An 18,496-nucleotide genomic window follows, 5' to 3' on the forward strand; every position below is an offset into this window, starting at 1 on the left:
AATCATCACCCATGTTTATAGCCTAAGAGGCATTGAAAGAGTTAGATGTTAAAATCAAAACATTTAATTGCCTGCCTAGATCCCAGTGATAGAAACAAGCTTGCTTAGGGAGAAACAGTGATTCTGCTTAGATACTCTGTAATAGTCTTAAAGGTGAGGCTTCCCAATCCTCATTAAATAGAGAACATAGAATTAAAGTAGAAAAAATAAAGTTTCATAATTCCTCCTGAGTTAGGTCTTCATAACAGGTTAATTATTTAAAAGTCCAAAGACATCAAATATAGACACAATCTTACATCCGCATCATGTTCACAACACCAGGAGTTGCCTTTGTCTAGTGGCCACATCTTTTTTGCCAGAGAAGCCAGTTTACATAATTGTCAGTCACAGACACATGTGGTGCAACTAACTGTCTCAAAATTTACTGGCCCAAGTGGGAGGGCAGTTTGTGCAATCTGTTGAATAGGTTTCTTAAGCACTCCTGTCTCTACTAGCTCTTTAATCAAGACTGAGACCTTCCCTTCCACCATTTGCCTTTTCTCTGGCAACCTATACTGCTTTACTAATAGCACATGGCTGGGCTGAGAGATCCAGTGGGAGGCTGGCTGTATAGTGGTCCCACCATTTGAATACCACTATTCAAATTGTGACATTTCTCCACTGTGAACATCTCTTACAAGCAAGAGAAGTATTACACATATTAAAAATATTAATTTTTACAATACAGTTAACAGTATCAGTTATAACCACTTCGATGTGTGGAATGTCCATCATATAAAACAAGACATTAATTTTAAGGGCCACAATGATGTTCCCAGAACCAGTGATAAAACTGTTACTGACTGTAACCTGAAAAAGTCATAACCAATAGTCCTAAATGGGTAGGTCTGATGGAGTCAATCTTTAAGGACTAGGTAAGCCCAAAACTCTGTGTCATGTTGCAGACCAATTGGGCCAACTTTTGACAGGAATTATGAGTTTGATATGCAAGAGTGGCTTTATCAGAAATACAAGTTTTACTTTGTAACAGAGGGAACTAATTTTTTTCTTTAACTGACAGAAGGATCCAGCATTTTGAAGCTGCCAACATTGTTTCAAGAAACTATTTGGCAAACAGGCCTTGAATTGTTTTAGGACCTATCAGTCACTCCTGCTGGCAGAAAGCCAGGGCCATTAAGAATGATACCTTTAACTTGTCAACCAACAGGACATCATGTCTACTTTGAAAACTTTGCACATAGAGAACTTTTTTCTAACACTTCATAAGCAAACATTCACAGTTCAAAAATGTAACACATATCAATTCCAATTCTGTATTCATACAGCAGTGCATTCACTGTATCGGCTTGCAAGCCTCTCATAAAATCACTTTTACTTTTTTCCCCCTTAATGCAAATGTTGCCCAAACTTTAGTAGGTTCTCCTTTACAGGAACACACTGAAGAGTTTTAATAAGGCACTTCAGGAGTTACAAGGTAGTTGCCAGGAGCAGCTAGATATTTTATCTCCTTGGCTGAAAGCTGGTAGAGTGCAGGGGGGAGGGGGCATGCAAGAGCCCAGGGTCAGCTGGAGCTGCAGGAAAGAAATCAGTGAGGCAGTCACAGCAGTAAATTCAGCTTTGCACTTACTTTTGTTTTTAAGTGGCCTTTCATTTAGCCTTAACAAATAAAATTAAAATAATAACAAGATCAGCCTTAACAAATGAACTTATAATAATAAACCACCAATATGGTGGCTGATTTCAATCCTATCTCTTGCTGCTTACCCTCCAAAAGTGTATGCTGCCAGATGTACTTTTTCCCATGGCCCAACCCACCCAGTCTTATGAACAGGTAAGACAATGAGAGAATTTCTACTCCTCTGCCCTTACCCACTACTAGCAGATCCTGAGATGTCTTTATCCCTTAACCTGGCCCACACAACACATGTACTACCAGATCCTAAGGAGTCTTATCTCTGCTAACCTGGTCAGTGCTACCCTTAGTGGGTAGCACTCTACCTCTCCTCACCTACCACCTAGACAAGAGCATACAACACCAGATTGCAGGCAACCTATTTCATCCCCTAACCTGGTCCATCTGATCCCTGATCTTAAAAAAAAAAAAAAAGCACTGTCATCAGAACCTGGAAGACAATGAGAAATTGTCCTATGACAACCTCCCTGGAGAGACAGGCTGGAGAGTGGGGAGATGGCTTTTTTATTTAATTGAATGTATTTGGGTGACATTGGTTAATAAAATTACATATACTTAGGTTTACAATTCTATAATACATCATCTACATATTGTACTGTGTGTTCACCACCCCATGTCAAGACTTCTTTCACCTCCATTTATCCCTCCTGGGGAGATGCCTTTGAGGTAGTGCTTCATGAGTCTCCCAACCTCTCCTGTCCCAGAAGGATGGCCTATGTGGATTCCTGCAAGTTTACAGGTACCTACAGACATCCTGCAAGTATCTAAAACTATTTGCATCTAAAATTAAGGTCACCCTCTTCTGACACAAGCTATTCTTCTTCCTGTTTCACACACACACACACACACACACACACACATAGTCAGCATTCAAATGACCACAAGTTTGATATTCGAGTCATTTTTATTCCCTCTCATCTGGATTATTGTGAAAACCTTCTCACCAGACTTTTAAAGCCAAGTCTTTATACACTGCTGCAAGATTAACTTTCCTGAAGCACAGCTCTGATCCTGACATTGCCCTGCTCAGTAAACTTCAGACTAGCCTGGTTGGTGTAGCTCAGTGGTTGAGCATGGATCTATGAACCAGGAGATCATGGTTTGATTCCTAGTCAGGGCATATGCCCGGGTTGCTGTCTCAATCCCTAGTAGGGGCGTGCAGGAGGCAGCTTATCCATGATTCTCTCTCCTTGATGTTTCTCTCTCTCTTTCCCTCTCTCTCTAAAGTCAATAAAAGTCATATTTAAAAACAAAAAACTTCAGACTAAAGTATCAAGCCTCACAATCACATCCTGGTCCCAGTGGGCCTTTTTTAAAAAATATATTTTTTTATTTATTATAGAGAGGAAGGAAGAGGGAGATGGAAACATCAATGATGAGAGAGAATCATTGATTGGCTGCCTCTTGCACATACCCCCCACCAGGGATCTAGCCCACAACCCCAGGCATGTGCCCTTGACTGGAATCAAACCCAGGATTCTTTAGTCCACAGGCCGATGCTCTAGCTACTGAGCCAAACCAGCTAGGACCCAGTGGGCCTTTTTAACTTCATTCTTTATTTGGTACTTGGAGTAAAAAAGACCGGTGTTTGAGTCCTGGATTTGCCACCTACTAGACATGTAACCTTGGAAAAGTCAATGAAATGCTCTGAGCCTCTGTATCCTTATCTGCAGGATGAGAATAATAATAATAATAATACCATTTAGAAGATGGTGGCTGGCAGGACAAAGGTGAGGGATAGGAAGTGAGTGAGTGAGGGGATGAAAGGAGAGCGTGTGGATGTGTGTGGTGTGCGTGTGAGTGAGTGAGGGACAGTTAAATCCAGCAGGAGCAGCAGGGGCTGGCAGACCAGGCTCTCTTGGACAGGGAAAGATTACCACTGTTGAAGGCACTCCCTGGACTGCGGGACTCGGGCATGGAACCCACGCCATCTTGAAGGGGAGAGTGGCCTCTTCTAGGAACTCATCAGCACCACCACCCAGACAGGCCTTGGACACTGCCCGTGACCCAGAAGCTACTCCAGCCAAAATCCTGCTGTCGCACCCACAAACCCGCAGACCCTGGGATCTCCACCTCCAAAGGTGCACAGCTCCTGCAGCAGTAAGTGCAACTCCCCCCACCCCAGTGGCAGAACTCCAGACACCACATTCCCGTGTTTCCAACATTCGTGTGTTTCCAACATTTCGCGCATTTCCAGCATGCAGACTTCCAGGGCACACCACTCCATAGGCAGCTCTTGGATGCCACTGTGAACCCCTACTGGGTGTGATTTTGAACAGACAAGGGCACACTGCCCGCAGTAGAAGTTCTAAATTCCCTCTTCCTGAATAACTGCCCACAGACAACCCAGCTGCGTATCTTTAGCGCCAGGGCCCCTCAGAGTGCCTCAGAGCTCTGCGCTGGCAAACTCACCGCCATAGTCGCACATTTCCAACAAGCAGGTACCCAGAGCCCATCTATCCACAGGGCGCTCCTGGGAGCTGCTGTGAACCCCTGCTAGGTGCGATCTTAGACAAACAGGGACACACTCCCCACCAGCAGTAGAAATTCTGAATTCACTCATCCTGGATACCTGCCCACAGAAGCCTCGATTATATGGCTTCAGTGCCAGGGCCCTTCAGATTGCTTCAGTACACCACACTGGCAAACACACCGTTGGTGCCCCAGTGAGCCGCCACCGGGAGCACGTGCCTATCCACCACAGGTGCAGCAGCAAAAACTGAGTCTGCCCACCCCATAGCTATAGAACTCTGGACACTACAGTTGCACATTCTTCCAGTGCCACTGTGAGTCCCTGCTGGGCATGCGCGACTTCAACCAAGGGCACAAGACAGCAAAAATTGGGACACCTCCCTCCACAGCTGCTGCTGACTTCTAGACACTGCAGTTGTGCATTTCCAGCTCACAGGCCTACATCAAGAGAACCCAAATAGCTCAAGTAGGGAGCTATGCTAGATTACCAAGCCCAGGAGACCTGAGAGATCACACCAGCAGCACCATACCCAAAAGAACCTGGGTAGCAAAGCAATTTGATCTACAATTAAAACATTACAGCAAAACATGGGAAGACAAAAAAGCAATCCCCAAGGAAAGAAAAACTTCACCAGAAAGCGAGTTAAATGAAACTAGGCTAGCAACATATCAGAGAAAGAATTCAGAGTAATGGTTATAAGGATGCTAAAACGGCTGGATGACAAATACACACAACTCAATGAGAATTATAAGGAGCTGAATGAGAATGTCACCAACATGAAAAGGAACCAAGAGGAGATGAAGAATGACATAGCTGCAATAAAGAACACAATGGAAGGCTTAAATAGTAGACTACAAGAGGCTGAGGACTGCATCAGCGAATTAGAAGACAAGGTAGGAAAAAACACACAAACACAGCAGCAACTGGAAAGAATATTTAAAAAGCAAGAGGAGAGCCTAAGGGAGCTTTGGAACAACACAAAACGAAACAATATTTGCATAACAGGGGTACCAGAAGGAGAGGAAGAGAAGCAAGGAATAGAAAACCTGTTTGAAGAAATAATGACAGAAAACTTCCCTGATATTGGCAAGAAAAAAACTATGCAAGTCCAAGAAGCACATAGAGTGCCAGACAAGATGAACCCCAAAAGACCGACACCGAGACACACCATAATTAAAAGGCAAACACCAACGACAAAGTAAGAATCATAAAAGCTGCCAGAGAGAGACAGAAAGTTACTTACAAGGGATCTCCTATTAGAATATCAACTGATTTTTCAACAGAAACACACCAGGCCAGAAGAGAATTAATGAAATATACAAAATGATGCAAAGAAAGGGACTGAACCCAAGAATACTATACCCAGCAAGACTATCATTCAAAATTGAAGGTGGAATCAGGATTTTCACAGACAAAAAAAAGCTAAGAGAGTTTATTAGCACCAATCCAGCAATGCAAGAAATGCTAAAGGGGCTGCTGTAAAAAGAAGAAACAAAAAGGCAAGAAGAAACACAAACATTAAGACTAAAAATGACAACAAACAAGTACTTATCAATAATAACATTAAATGTAAATGGATTAAATGCACCAATCAAAAGATATAGGGTAGCTGAATGGATAAGAAAACATGACCCATATATTTGCTATCTACAAGAGACCCACCTCAGAACAAAGGATTCACACAGACTGAGAGTGAAGGACTGGAAAAAAATTCTTCAGGCAAATGGAAATGACAAAAAAGCTGGGGTTGCAATACTTATATCTGATAAAATAGACCTCAAAGTAAAGGCCATAACAAGAGATAAGGAAGGCCACTACATAATGCTAAAGGGAGCAATTTAACAAGAAGATATAACTCTGGTAAACATATATGCACCCAATATAGGAACACCCAAATACATAAAACAACTTCTGGAAGATATCAAGGGAGAGATCGATAGTAATACAGTTATAGTAGGGTACTTTAATACCTGACTGACACCACTGGATAAATCCTCTAAACAAAAAATCAGCAAAGAAACAGCAATCCTAAATGACTCACTAGATCAGGTGGACTTAATTGACATCTTCAGAATATTTCACCCCAAAGCTACAGAATATACATTCTTCTCCAGTGCACATGGGACATTTTCAAAGATAGACCACATATTAGGACACAGGCAAAGATTCTTCAAATTCAAAAGGATAGAAATCATAACAACCATCTTCTCAGATCACAATGGCATAAAACTAGAAATCAACTACAATAAAAACAATGAAAAAAAATTAAACACTTGGAGGCTAAATAGCGTGCTATTAAACAATGATTGGGTTACCAAAGAGATCGAAGAAGAAATGAAAAGCATCCTGGAAACAAATGAGAATGAAAACACAACAATGCAATATCTATGGGACACAATGAAAGCAGTCCTGAGAGGGAAATTCATAGCCCTAAAGGCCTACCTCAAAAAATAAGAAAAACTGGTAATAAATTATCTAACCTTACAACTTAAAGAATTAGAAAGAGAGCAACAAGAAAAGCCCACAGTATCCAGAAGGAAGGAAATAATAAAGATCAGAGTGGAGATAAACGACATAGAGACAAAAAAAAAAAATCAATGAAATCAAGAGCTGGTTCTTTGAAAGGATAAACAAGATTGATGAACCTCTTGTCAGGCTCACCAAGAAACAAAGAGAGAGGACCCAAATAAACAAAATCAGAAATGAAAGAGGTGAAGTAACAACTGATCCTACTGATATACAAAGGATTGCCAAAAAATACTACGAAAAACTCTACTCCAAAAAACTGTACAACCTTGACGAAATGGACACATTCCTAGAAAAATACAAGCTTCCAAAACTCAATCAGGAAGCGTAAAAAAAATTGAATAGGCAGATAACTACTGATGAAATTGAAACAGTAATCAAAAAGCTTCCAGCAAACAAAAGCCCTGGACCAGATGACTTCACAGGGGAGTTTTACCGAACATTCAGGAAGAACTAAAACCAATCCTTCTCAGACTATTCCAAAAAATTCAAGAGGTAGGCACACTTCCAAGCTCATTCTATGAAGCCAGCATTACACTAATCCCAAAACCAGATAAAGACACCACAAAGAAAGAGAGTTACAGGCCAATATCCCTGATGAACATAGATGCTAAAATCCTCAACAAGATTCTGCAAACCGGATCCAGCAGTACATTAGAAAAATGATACACCATGACCAAGTGGGATTTATTCTGGAGATGTAAGGCTGGTACAATATCCGCAAATCAATAAACGTGATACAGCACATAAACAAAGTGAGAGACAAAAATCACATAATCATATTGATTGATGCAGAAAAGGCATTTGACAAAGTCCAGTACCCTTTTCTGATAAAAACACCCAGCAAAATGGGAATAGAAGAATCATACCTCAACATAATAAAAGCCTTATATGACAAACCTACAGCCAACATCATACTCAATGGGCAAAAACTAAAACCATTTCCCTTAAGAACAGGAACAAGACAGGGATGCCCGCTTTCACCACTCCTGTTCAACATAGTACTAGAAGTACTAGACATAGCGATCAGACAAGAAGAAGAAATAAAAGGCATCCAAATTGGAAAAGAAGAGGTAAAATTGTCATTATTCGCAGATGACATGATACTATACATACAAAACCCTAAAGACCAAATCAAAAAATTATTAGGCTTAATAAATGAATTTAGCAAAGTAGCAGGATACAAAATTAATGCCAAGAAATCTATGGCATTTTTATACACCAATAGTGAAATTACAGAAAGAGAAATTACAAAAACAATCCCATTTACCAATGCACAAAAAAAAAATTAAGATACTTAGGAATAAACTTAACTAAGGAGGTAAAAGACCTGTACTCAGAAAACTACAAGATGTTGAAAAAAGAGATAGAGGAAGACATAAACAGATAGAAGAACATATTGTGTTCCTGGATTGGTAGAATCAACATCATTAAAATGTCCATACTACCCAAAGCAATCTATAAATTCAATGCACTTCCCATTAAAATACCAATAGCATATTTCACAGATCTAGAAAGAACTCTCGAGAAACCAAGATGGCGGCATAGGTAAACACCGGAGTTTGCTGCCTCGAACAACCACTTCAAAAATACAACTAAAAGACGGAACGGACATCACCCAGAACCACAGGAAGGCTGGCTGAGTGGAAGTTCTACAACTAGGAGGAAAGAGAATAGCATACCTAGACTCAGAGGAGGCGCAGTGCTGAAGTCAAATACTAAGGTGCGGAGTGCATGCAGAGCAGGCTGGGGGCTGAGGGCGCGGTTGTCTGTTTCAATCAGGAGGGAGTCTCAGACTCTGAGCTCCAGATCTGGGCGAGTCTCTAGGGACCCAGACTCAAACGGGAGAAGCGGGACTGTCTGGCTTTGGTCGGAACTCGAAGGCAGATTTCTCTCCGAGGTTTGCAGTGGTTGCTGGGACTCTGAGAGGCAGAGCCCCTGGGGACGGGACTGAGAGCAGCCATAACTGCTCGCTCCGCCCGGCCTGTTGATCCCCTGGGACCTGCCCTGCCCAAGCCCTGCATAGAGGCATTTGCCGGATAGCCTCAGGCAAAGGCTAGATTAGCACCTCCCTAGAGGACAGAAGTTCTCTTACTACAGACACAGCTGATTCTCACAGCCACTTGGCCTGAGGGCAAATCACCCCTAGTATTACCTACAACAATCAAGGCTTAACTACAACAAGACTGCGCACAAAGACCACTAGGGGGTGCACCAAGAAAACATAAAAAAAATGCGGAGACAAAGAAACAGGACGCAAATGTCAGAAATGGAAGATATAGAGCTCAAAACCACACTTTTAAGATCTTTCATAATTTTCTAGAAACTGCTGATAAATGTAGTGAGATCCTCAAGAAATCTAATGAGACCTTCGATGTTGTGATAAAGAACCAACTAGAAATTAAGCATACACTGACTGAAATAAAGAATATTATACAGACTCCCAACAGCAGACCAGAAGATTGCAAGAATCAAGTCAACGATTTGAAATACGAAGAAGCAAAAAACACCCAACCAGAAAAGCAAAATGAAAAAAGAATCCGAAAATACAAAGATAGTGTAAGGAGCCTCTGGGACAGCTTCAAGCGTAACAACATCAGAATTATAGGGGTGCCAGAGGATGAGAGAGAGCAAGATGTTGAAAACCTATTTGAAGAAATAATGACAGAAAACTTCCCCCACCTGGTGAAAGAAATAGGCTTACAGGTCCAAGAAGCGCAGAGAACGCCAAACAAAAGGAATCCAAAGAGGACCACACCAAGACACATCATCATTAAAATGCCAAGAGCAAAAGACAAAGAGAGAATCTTAAAAGCAGCAAGAGAAATAAACTCAGTTACCTACAAGGGAATACCCATACGACTGTCAGTGGATTTCTCAACAGAAACTTTGCAGGCCAGAAGGGAATGGCAAGAAATATTCAAAGTGATGACTAGCAAGAACCTACAACCAAGATTACTTTATGCAGCAAAGCTATCATTCAGAATGGAAGGTCAGATAAAGAGCTTCACAGATAAGGAAAAGCTAAAGGAGTTCATCACCACCAAACCAGTATTAGATGAAATGCTGTAAGGTATCCTTTAAGAAGAGGAAGAAGAAGAAAAAGGTAAAGATACAAATTATGAACAACAAATATGCATCTATCAACAAGTGAATCTAAGAATCAAGTGAATAAATAATCTGATGAACAGAATGAACTGGTGATTATAATAGAATCAGGGACATAGAAAGGGAATGGACTGACTATTCATGGGGGGGAAAGGGGTGTGGGAGAGGCGGGAAAAGACTGGACAAAAATTGTGCACCTATGGATGAGGACAGTGGGTGGGGAGTGAGGGCGGAGGGTGGGGTGGGAACTGGGAGGAGGGGAGTTATGGGGGGAAAAAGAGGAACAAATGTAATAATCTGAACAATAAAGATTTAATTTTAAAAAAAGAAATAGAAAGAACTGTCCAAAAATTCATCTGGAATAAAAAAAATAAATAAATAAATAAAAAACAAAAAGCTGCAGTGATCCTGAGAAAGAAGAACAAAGAAGGAGGGATCTCAATACCAGATATCAAGATGTATTACAGAAGGCGTTGGTGGTATAGTGGTGAGCATAGCTGCCTTCCAAGATGTATTACAAAGCCACTGTTCCCAAAACTGCCTGGTACTGGCATAAGAACAGACATATTGACCAATGGAATAGAATAGAGAACTCAGAAATCAACCCAAACCACTATGCTCAATTAATATATGGCAAAGGAGGCAAGAACATACAATGGAGTCAAGACAGTTTCTTCAATAAATGGTGCTGGGAAACTTGGTCAGACACATGCAAAAAAAAAAAATGAAACTAGACCACTAACTTACACCATACACAAAAATAAACTCAAAATGCATAAAGGACTTAAATGTAAGACAGGAAACCATAAAAATATTAGAGGAATCCACAGGCAGCAAGATCTCAGATACATGCCAAAGCAATATCTTCACCGACACAGCTCCTAGGGCAATGAAAACTAAAGGGAAAATAAACAAATGGGACTATATCAAAATAAAAAGCTCTGCACAGCAAAAGAAACCATTAACAAAACAACAAGAAAACCCACTGCATGGGAGAACATATTTGCCAACAATATCTCCAATAAGGCTATAATCTCCAACATTTACAGGGATCTCATGCAACTTAACAAAAGGAAGACAAACAACCCAATAAAAAAAAATGGGCAATGGATCTAAATAGACACTTTTTGAAAGAAGACATAAGGAAGGCCAAGAGATATATGAAAATATGCTCAAAGTCACTAATCATCCGAGAGATGCACATCAAAATGACAATGAGGTATCATCTCACACCTGTCAGAATGGCTATCATCAACAAATCAACAAATGACAAATGCTGGAGAGGATGTGGAGAAAAGGAACCCTTGTGCATTGCTGGTGGGAATACAGACTGGTGCAGCCACTGTGGAGAACAGTATGGAGTTTCCTCAAAAAACTAAAAATGGAACTCCCATTTGACCCAGTGATCCCACTTCTAGGAATATATCCCAAGAAACCAGAAACACCAATCAGAAAGGATATATGCACCCCTATGTTCATAGCAGCACAATTTACAATAGCTAAGATTTGGAATCAGCCTAAGTGCCCATCAGCAGATGAGTGGATTAAAAAACTTTGGCACATCCATGCAATGGAATACTATGCCGCAGTAGAAAGGAAGGAACTCCTACCATTTGCAACAGCATGGATGGAGCTGGAGAGCATTATGCTAAGTGAAATAAGTCTGTCAGAGAAAGATAAATATCACATGATCTCACTCATTTGTGGACTATAATGAACAACATAAACCGATTAACAAAAACAGATCTAGAGACAGAGAAGCATCGATCAGATGCTCAAACCTCAGAGAGAAGGTAGGGGAGGGTGGGGGTAAGGGGAGCGATCAACCAAAGGACTTGTATGCATGCATATAAGCATAAGCGATGGACGCAGACAACAGGGGATGAGGGTGAGGGCAAGACTGGGCGGATGAGGGGACAATGGGGGGATAAAGACACATTTGTAAAACCTTAATCAATAAAAAATTAAAATAATAATACCATTTATATCAAAAGATAAAGTTAAAAATATATTTGTGAAAGCTCTTTATAAACTCTCTAAGACCTAGAGTTTTGACTGTTTGTGAACTTCATGCTCTAATTAAACTCAGCTACTCAGTATTTTTCATGCCTTTGTTCAAGCAGTTGTTACTTTTGCCTGGAATGCCCTCCCCTCCCCACACCCATATCCACATGTCCCAATCCTTCAAATCTCAGCTCAAATGTCATGTCTACAAAGTTTCCCCTAACACTCCTCTTCCTGGTAAGCTGGAAGTCATCTCTCTCTCCTCTGAACTCCCACAGCACTTGATGTGTATATATTTACTGATATATCACTTTATTTTATTGTTATACAAAGCATAAAATTTCTGTACATATTTTATCTCTCTTACTAGAAGAGTGAATTTTTGTAGCCACATGGTGGCCTTGCCCACAGTCAGTACTCAATATATTTATTAAACGAATGATTCACTAGAAAATTAATGCACCAGTGGAGAAGAAAACTGTTGAAGGAAAACCTACAATGAAATTTTTGGATTACCAGTTAACATTTTGCTCTCCCTTTTCCCTATTATTAATATGACCACAAATAGTTGTGATTTGGATTTAAAATGTGTTAGTTTTTATGAGTATTTTATTTGTATACATACATTTATGCCTGCATATATACATGTGCATGTATGTATATAGATAAAATAGTCATAAAAACTGGTATTCATATGGGACAGCTTAGGACAGGCTTAGGTTAAGTTAATGCTTAAGACAAAAACTGTATGTACACAGAATTACAAATCACCCATAAAGTTCAGTACACAGTAGATACATATGGTTTTACACAGTGTCACTGTGAGCTAGCTGAGCAAAAAACACATTTGTCTCCCATTCCTTACTAAGTAAATTGTTAGTTTTCCCTCTCTTTTTTTCTTTTACTAAGTTACATGCACATAGATCACATTACACTGTGCCAAGTTTCACTCAAGACATGGTGCAAGACTTTAAAAATATAGTCCCTGTTCTCTAGGATTCAAAATATGTCAATGTCACTTTTTTCTCTGCACCTTCTAATGGACAGTCATACATATCGTAAGCATTCTGTTTTATGGTCAAACTAATCATCAAAGTTCCCTGCCACCTTTCCAAATAACTTTCTTGCTGCCCACTGACTTCTTGTCCAAGACAATTCACACTGCATGGCCACAGCAATTGCTTAAGTAGGAACTGGGGCTCATTTGGGGAGCTCTGAAACATTTTCAAGATTTTTTGTGCTACCTTGTCCCATAAACATCTCTCCTCTCTTTAAGTTTTTGAAACATAATGTGCTCTGTATGCTGCTGCATTTTGTCCAGGAATGGTTTTCTTCTTTGCCTTCCACACAGTATTCAGCACAGTACTGCAAAAAGCTGGTGTACTTGGCTTCAAGGGATCAACTGAAAATGCTACAAAAGCAAACATCGGTGGAACAAGAGGTTAAGTGCTCAGTATTCATTCCAGCAGTGTGAGGGCGCTCTTGGACCACGGACCTAGCCCTCCGAAGTCGCAGGGAGCCAAATGCACTCGTGTCATCTCTTAAGAAATGTCCCATCATTCCCAGATTCTTTGGTCCCCAAAGTTAAAGAACTCCGTTTTCCAGACCTTTCCTCATGACCCTACTGGGTGCACTACGATGGCCTTATGCTAGCTTGGAGCCTTTCCTCTGTGACAGTCCCTGTGAAGCCCAGCTGCCTTGGGGCCCCATCTCCCTTTGATTATTAACTGAGCTATCCTAAAGTGCCTGGAACATCAGGAGCCAGAGAAAAAAATCACACAGGAGTCCTAACTCTTCGGAAACACCTTGTTTCCTCGGCTTTATTCGCGAAACACCGTCCCTGTCTAGAGAGCCGTCCTCCTGCTCCTCCGCCCGCGGAGCGGGGACCAGTCCCGACGCCCCCACCCCAGTCTCGGCCCGCCCCGCGCGCGGCTCCACACATTCCTCTCGCGGCCGCGGCACCACGTTGGCACCACTGCCTTGGGCGATCGCGGCCAGGCCCGCCCTCGCCACTCACCTAGCAGCTCCGCGATGGCACTGAAGGGTCGCGTGTGGCTGCTGGAGTTGCTCTGTAGATAGCGGGGGCTCATCTGGAGGCGAGAGAAGGTCCCGTCCCGCGTGAGGCCTCGGCCCGCCGGGCCCTCCCCGCGCGCCCCCCGCAGCCCCGAGGCCCGCGCGCGCGTCCGCCCCCTCGGGTCCCCGACCTACCGTGCTCAGGCGGATCCCAAATGCCTGCGGGTTGCCGCCTGGCCGGGCCAACCCGCTGCCCGGCGCGCCAGGGCCCGCGGGGGCCCCTCGGTACAGGAGCATTTTTTTGGCCGCCACGATACTTGGTTGCTGCTTCTAGACTACTCGCCCGGCCGTCCCAGGCTGGAGCTCACTCACTCGCACTCGCAGCTGGCGGCGGCCGTCCGGGCCGGCCCTCCCTCGCTCCCACCCGCAGCTGGCGGGGGCGGGGCGCGCTCCAGCCACCTGTCCCGGGCGGGAGGGGTGAGGCCGGCAGAGCTGAGCAGTGGCCCCGCCCTGTTAGCACCTCTCGCGACCCACCGACAGCCTGGGCGTCCTCCTGGCCGTACAGAAATATGGCGACCTCCTGACAGCCTCTCCTTGATCCCCGCCCCTAATTAATTCTTGGCGTTTGCCATAGGCCAGACCGCTGAGCGGGAAAGCGCGGGGGGCGGGGAGGGGCGGGTGCGTGGGGAGGGGCTGGAATGGGGCGAGGAAAGGGAGAGGGTGTAGGGATTTCTGGAACAGAGTCCCAGTTAGGCTGCATGACTAACGGGCAGGATAAGACAAGTTTTAGAAGTTCTAAAGACCACAGTTGTACTATCTGGGGAGATAGCAGACTCGGGAGATGGGAACGCATTCTGACTACTCTGGTTCAAATGTCTCTGGAAGCACCCAGGACTTTCTAGAAGGCAATCGGCAAATCGTCTCCAAATCTTTGCAGGCCTGGGGGTAAGCTGTTTATAAAAGGAGAAATTGGAATGCACTTAAATACCCCAACATAGTGATTGGTTAAGTTACAGAGTGAATATTGATGTGGAAAATATTCATGAGGGAATGAAGAAAACAAGACGTTACAACATACTGTGTAATGTGATATCTTTTTATTTGAAGAACAAGTATTGGAAAAACAAGTATACATACATATGCATGGGTACACATGCACACACACACCCTGAGAAAAACATGAAATGATATATTCCAAGATGATCTCTCCATGTCTGGAATTCTTTTCCTTTTTTCTTGTTTGTACTTTCTAAATTTTATACTATTAAACATATACTGTTTAATTATACAATTTTTTTTTTTTTTACTTTTTAAAACAATATAACATTTCCTAGTATGGATGATCATTATTTGATCATTCCTCTATGATAATTCAGGTTGTTTTCAACTTTTTTTATATAATACAAAAAGTGCTGCTTCAGACATCTTCAAGTACAGATTATTAATTTCTGGCACTGTTATTTCTACAAAATATCATATCTAATATCATGTTTACTCTTAATGAATATTTAATACTATACTGGGAGGCGATTTGCCCTCCCAGAAATGGTCAGAACTAGATGGTCCTAATCTGATCTAACCAACCTTCCCCCCCCCTTTTTGCCAATGTTTTGAATAAAAAATCATGTCTCCGTATTGTTTTAATTTGCATTTCCCCAACTACCAGTAAAGCTGAATATCTTCTCAGATGTTTATTGTATATTTGTATTTCTTCTGTAAGTACCTGTTTATATCCTTTGAACATCATCTCCCCCTGCCTTAGGTCCTTTGCACTTGTTCTTTTTTATATCTTTAAAAATTTTAAAGACAGAAAAGTACAAAGAATGATATAGCAAATCCCCAAAAATTTATTACTGAGATTCAAATATTATCAGGACTTTACCCATACCTGCTTTATATATCCTTGTCTTTTTTATTTCTGTAAACATTTTAGAGCAAATCTCAAATATCATATCATTTTACTCTATATACTTCGGTGTCCTCTGAAAATATGCAATTTTCTTAGAAACATAACCACATGGCCACTTTCACACTAAACAAAGTTCATACCAATTATTTGATGTCCTCTAATATCCAGTCCATATTCTGATTTCCTCAAGTATCTCAAAAAAATTTTTTTTACATTTAGTATGTTTACATCATCATCCAAACAAGATGCACACATTGCACTTGGTTATGTCTGCAATCTACTTTAATCTAAACTAGTCTCTTTTTTTCATGCTATTGAGTTCTTGAAGAAACCAAGTTGCTTGTACTATTGAATGCCTACACTCTAATTTCTCTGTTTGCATCTTTGTGTTGTCACTTTGCTTGCTCTTCTTGTTAGAGGAATAAGTGAAAATTAACTATAAATCATAAGTTGGCTCTGAAGGCTTTATTAGATTCCAATACAATTTTTTAAAAGCAGGAATGCTCAGAGGTGGTGCTGTATACTTCCTACTGCATCACATTAGGAGGTACATACTGTTCAACACTTGGTGATGTTCAGATTGATCAGTCAATTCAGGTGGAGGTAATCTGAATGTTCCACCACAGGGTTACCTCGGAAATATTGTGGGTTCAGCTCCAGACAGCCTCAGTAAAATGAATATTTCCATAAAGCAAGTCACATAAATCTATTGGTTTCCCAGTGTATATAAAAGTTATATTTACACTATACTGTAGTCTATTAAGTATGCAATAACATTATGTCCAAAACCACACGGTACATGCTTTAATTTAAAAATACTTTACTGCTAAAATATGCTAACCATCATCTGAGCCTTAATAATTGGTCATAATCTTTTTTTCAAAAAAATCTTTATTATTGAAAGTATTACATGTCCCCTCCTCTTTTCCCCCATTAACTCCTTCTAACCCCCCCGCCCCCACCAATCCCAGGCCTTCAAATCATAATCTTTTTGCTGGTGAAGGGTCTTGCCTTAACGTTGATGGCTGCTAACTGACTAGGGTAGTAGTTCCTGAAGGTTGGGCTGGCTGTGGCAATTTCTTAAAGTAAAACAATAATGAACTTTGCCTCATTAATTGACTTCCTTTCAGGAATGATTTCTCTGTAGCATTAGAGATACTCTTTGATAGCGTTCTACCCAGAGTAGAACTTTTTTCAAACTTAGAGTCAGTCCTCTCAAACCCTGCCACTGCTTTGTCAACTAAGTTTATGTAATATTCTAAATCCTGTGCCCTTATTTCTACAATCTTCACAGAATCTTCACTAGGAGTAGATCCCATCTCAATAAACCACTGTCTTTGCTCTTCCATAAGAAGCAACTTGTCATCTGTTAAAAGTTTATTCTGAGGTTGCAGCAATTCAGACATATCTTCAGGCTCCACTTCTAATTCCAGCTCTCCTGTTATTTCTACCACATCTGTAGTTACTTCATCCACTGAAGTCTTGAACCCCTCAAAGTAATCTGTGAATTCCTGTTAATGTTGATTTCTTTCCCATGAATCATCACCATGTTTTTAATGGCATCTAGAATGATGAATCCTCTACAGAAGGTTTTCATTTCTTTGTCCAGATCCATCAGAGGAATAATAATCTATGGTAGCTATAACCTTATAAAATGTATTTCTTAAACAAACTTGAAAGTCGAATTTACTCCTTGATTCATGGGCTTCAGGATGGATGTTGTGTTAGCAGGCATGAAAACAACAATATTCTCATTGTACATCTCCATCAGAGCTCTTGGGTGATGAGGTGCATTGTCAATGAGCAGTAATATTTTGAAAGGCATCCTTTTTTCTGAACAGTAGGTCTTAACAGTGAGCTTAAAATATTAAGTAAACCATGTTGTAAACCAGTGATGACGAACCTTTTGAGCTCGGCGTGTCAGCATTTTGAAAAACCCTAATTTAACTCTAGTGCTGTCTCACATATAGAAATTTTTTGATATTTTCAACCATAGTAAAACAAAGATTTATATTTTTGATATTTATTTTATATATTTAAATGCCATTTAACAAAGAAAAATCAACCAAAAAAATGAGTTCGCGTGTCACCTCTGACTCGCATGTCACCTCTGACACATGTGTCATTGGTTCGCCATCACTGTTGTAAACAAACATGCTGTCATTCAGGCTTTGTTTTTCCATTTATAGAGGACAGACAGAGTAGATTTAGTGTCATTCTTAAGGGCCCTCGGAATTTTGAAATGGTAAATGAGCATTGGCTTCAACTTAAAGTCACCAGCTTCATTAGCCCCTAACAAAGTTTTAAAAGAGGCTGTCTTGAAACTTTGAAGCCAAGTATTGACCTCTCTTTAGTTAGGAAAGTCTTAGTTGGCATCTTCTTTCAATCTAAGTCTGTTTGTCCTACATTGGAAATCTGTTCCGTGCAGTCACCTTCATTAATTACCTTATCTAGACCTTCTAGATAATTTGCTGAAGCTTCTACATCAGCACTTGCTACTTCACCCTGCACTTTTATGTCATGGACAAGGCTTCTTTCCTTAAACTTCATGAACCAACACCTGCTACCTTCAAATTTCTGCAGCTTCCTCACCTTTCTTAGGCTTCATAGAATTAGAGAGACTTGGGGCTTTACTCTGAATTGAGCTTTGGTTTAAAGGAATATCAGTAAATAGAGGCCTGGTGCACAAATTAATGCACAGGTGGGGTCTGGCCGGCCTGCCCTGATTAGGGCTGACCGGGCAGGATGGCCGGGGGGAGGGGCCACAGGC

The 18,496-nt window shown here is 41.3% G+C and overlaps 1 protein-coding gene across 2 annotated transcripts in view; it reads right to left on the reverse strand.

The window, feature by feature from the left end:
• The window catches only part of MORC4 (MORC family CW-type zinc finger 4), a gene marked incomplete at its 3' end in the record, with an annotated part of 81,253 nt that extends 67,050 nt beyond the window's left edge, over positions 1-14,203 (reverse strand). For both annotated transcript variants that reach the window (XM_081115065.1, XM_081115066.1), the window contains exons 1-2: positions 14,013-14,203; positions 13,822-13,894 (exon numbers count right to left, since the gene is read on the reverse strand). In XM_081115065.1, the coding sequence (XP_080971191.1) occupies positions 13,822-13,894; positions 14,013-14,114 (175 nt within the window). In that variant the 5' untranslated portion in view covers positions 14,115-14,203. The remainder of the gene's footprint in view (positions 1-13,821; positions 13,895-14,012) is intronic.
• Positions 14,204-18,496: the final 4,293 nt, after the last annotated feature.

Source organism: Myotis nattereri (genome assembly GCF_964212035.1).
Source record: "Myotis nattereri genome assembly, chromosome: X".
Classification (NCBI taxonomy): Eukaryota; Metazoa; Chordata; class Mammalia; order Chiroptera; family Vespertilionidae; genus Myotis; species Myotis nattereri.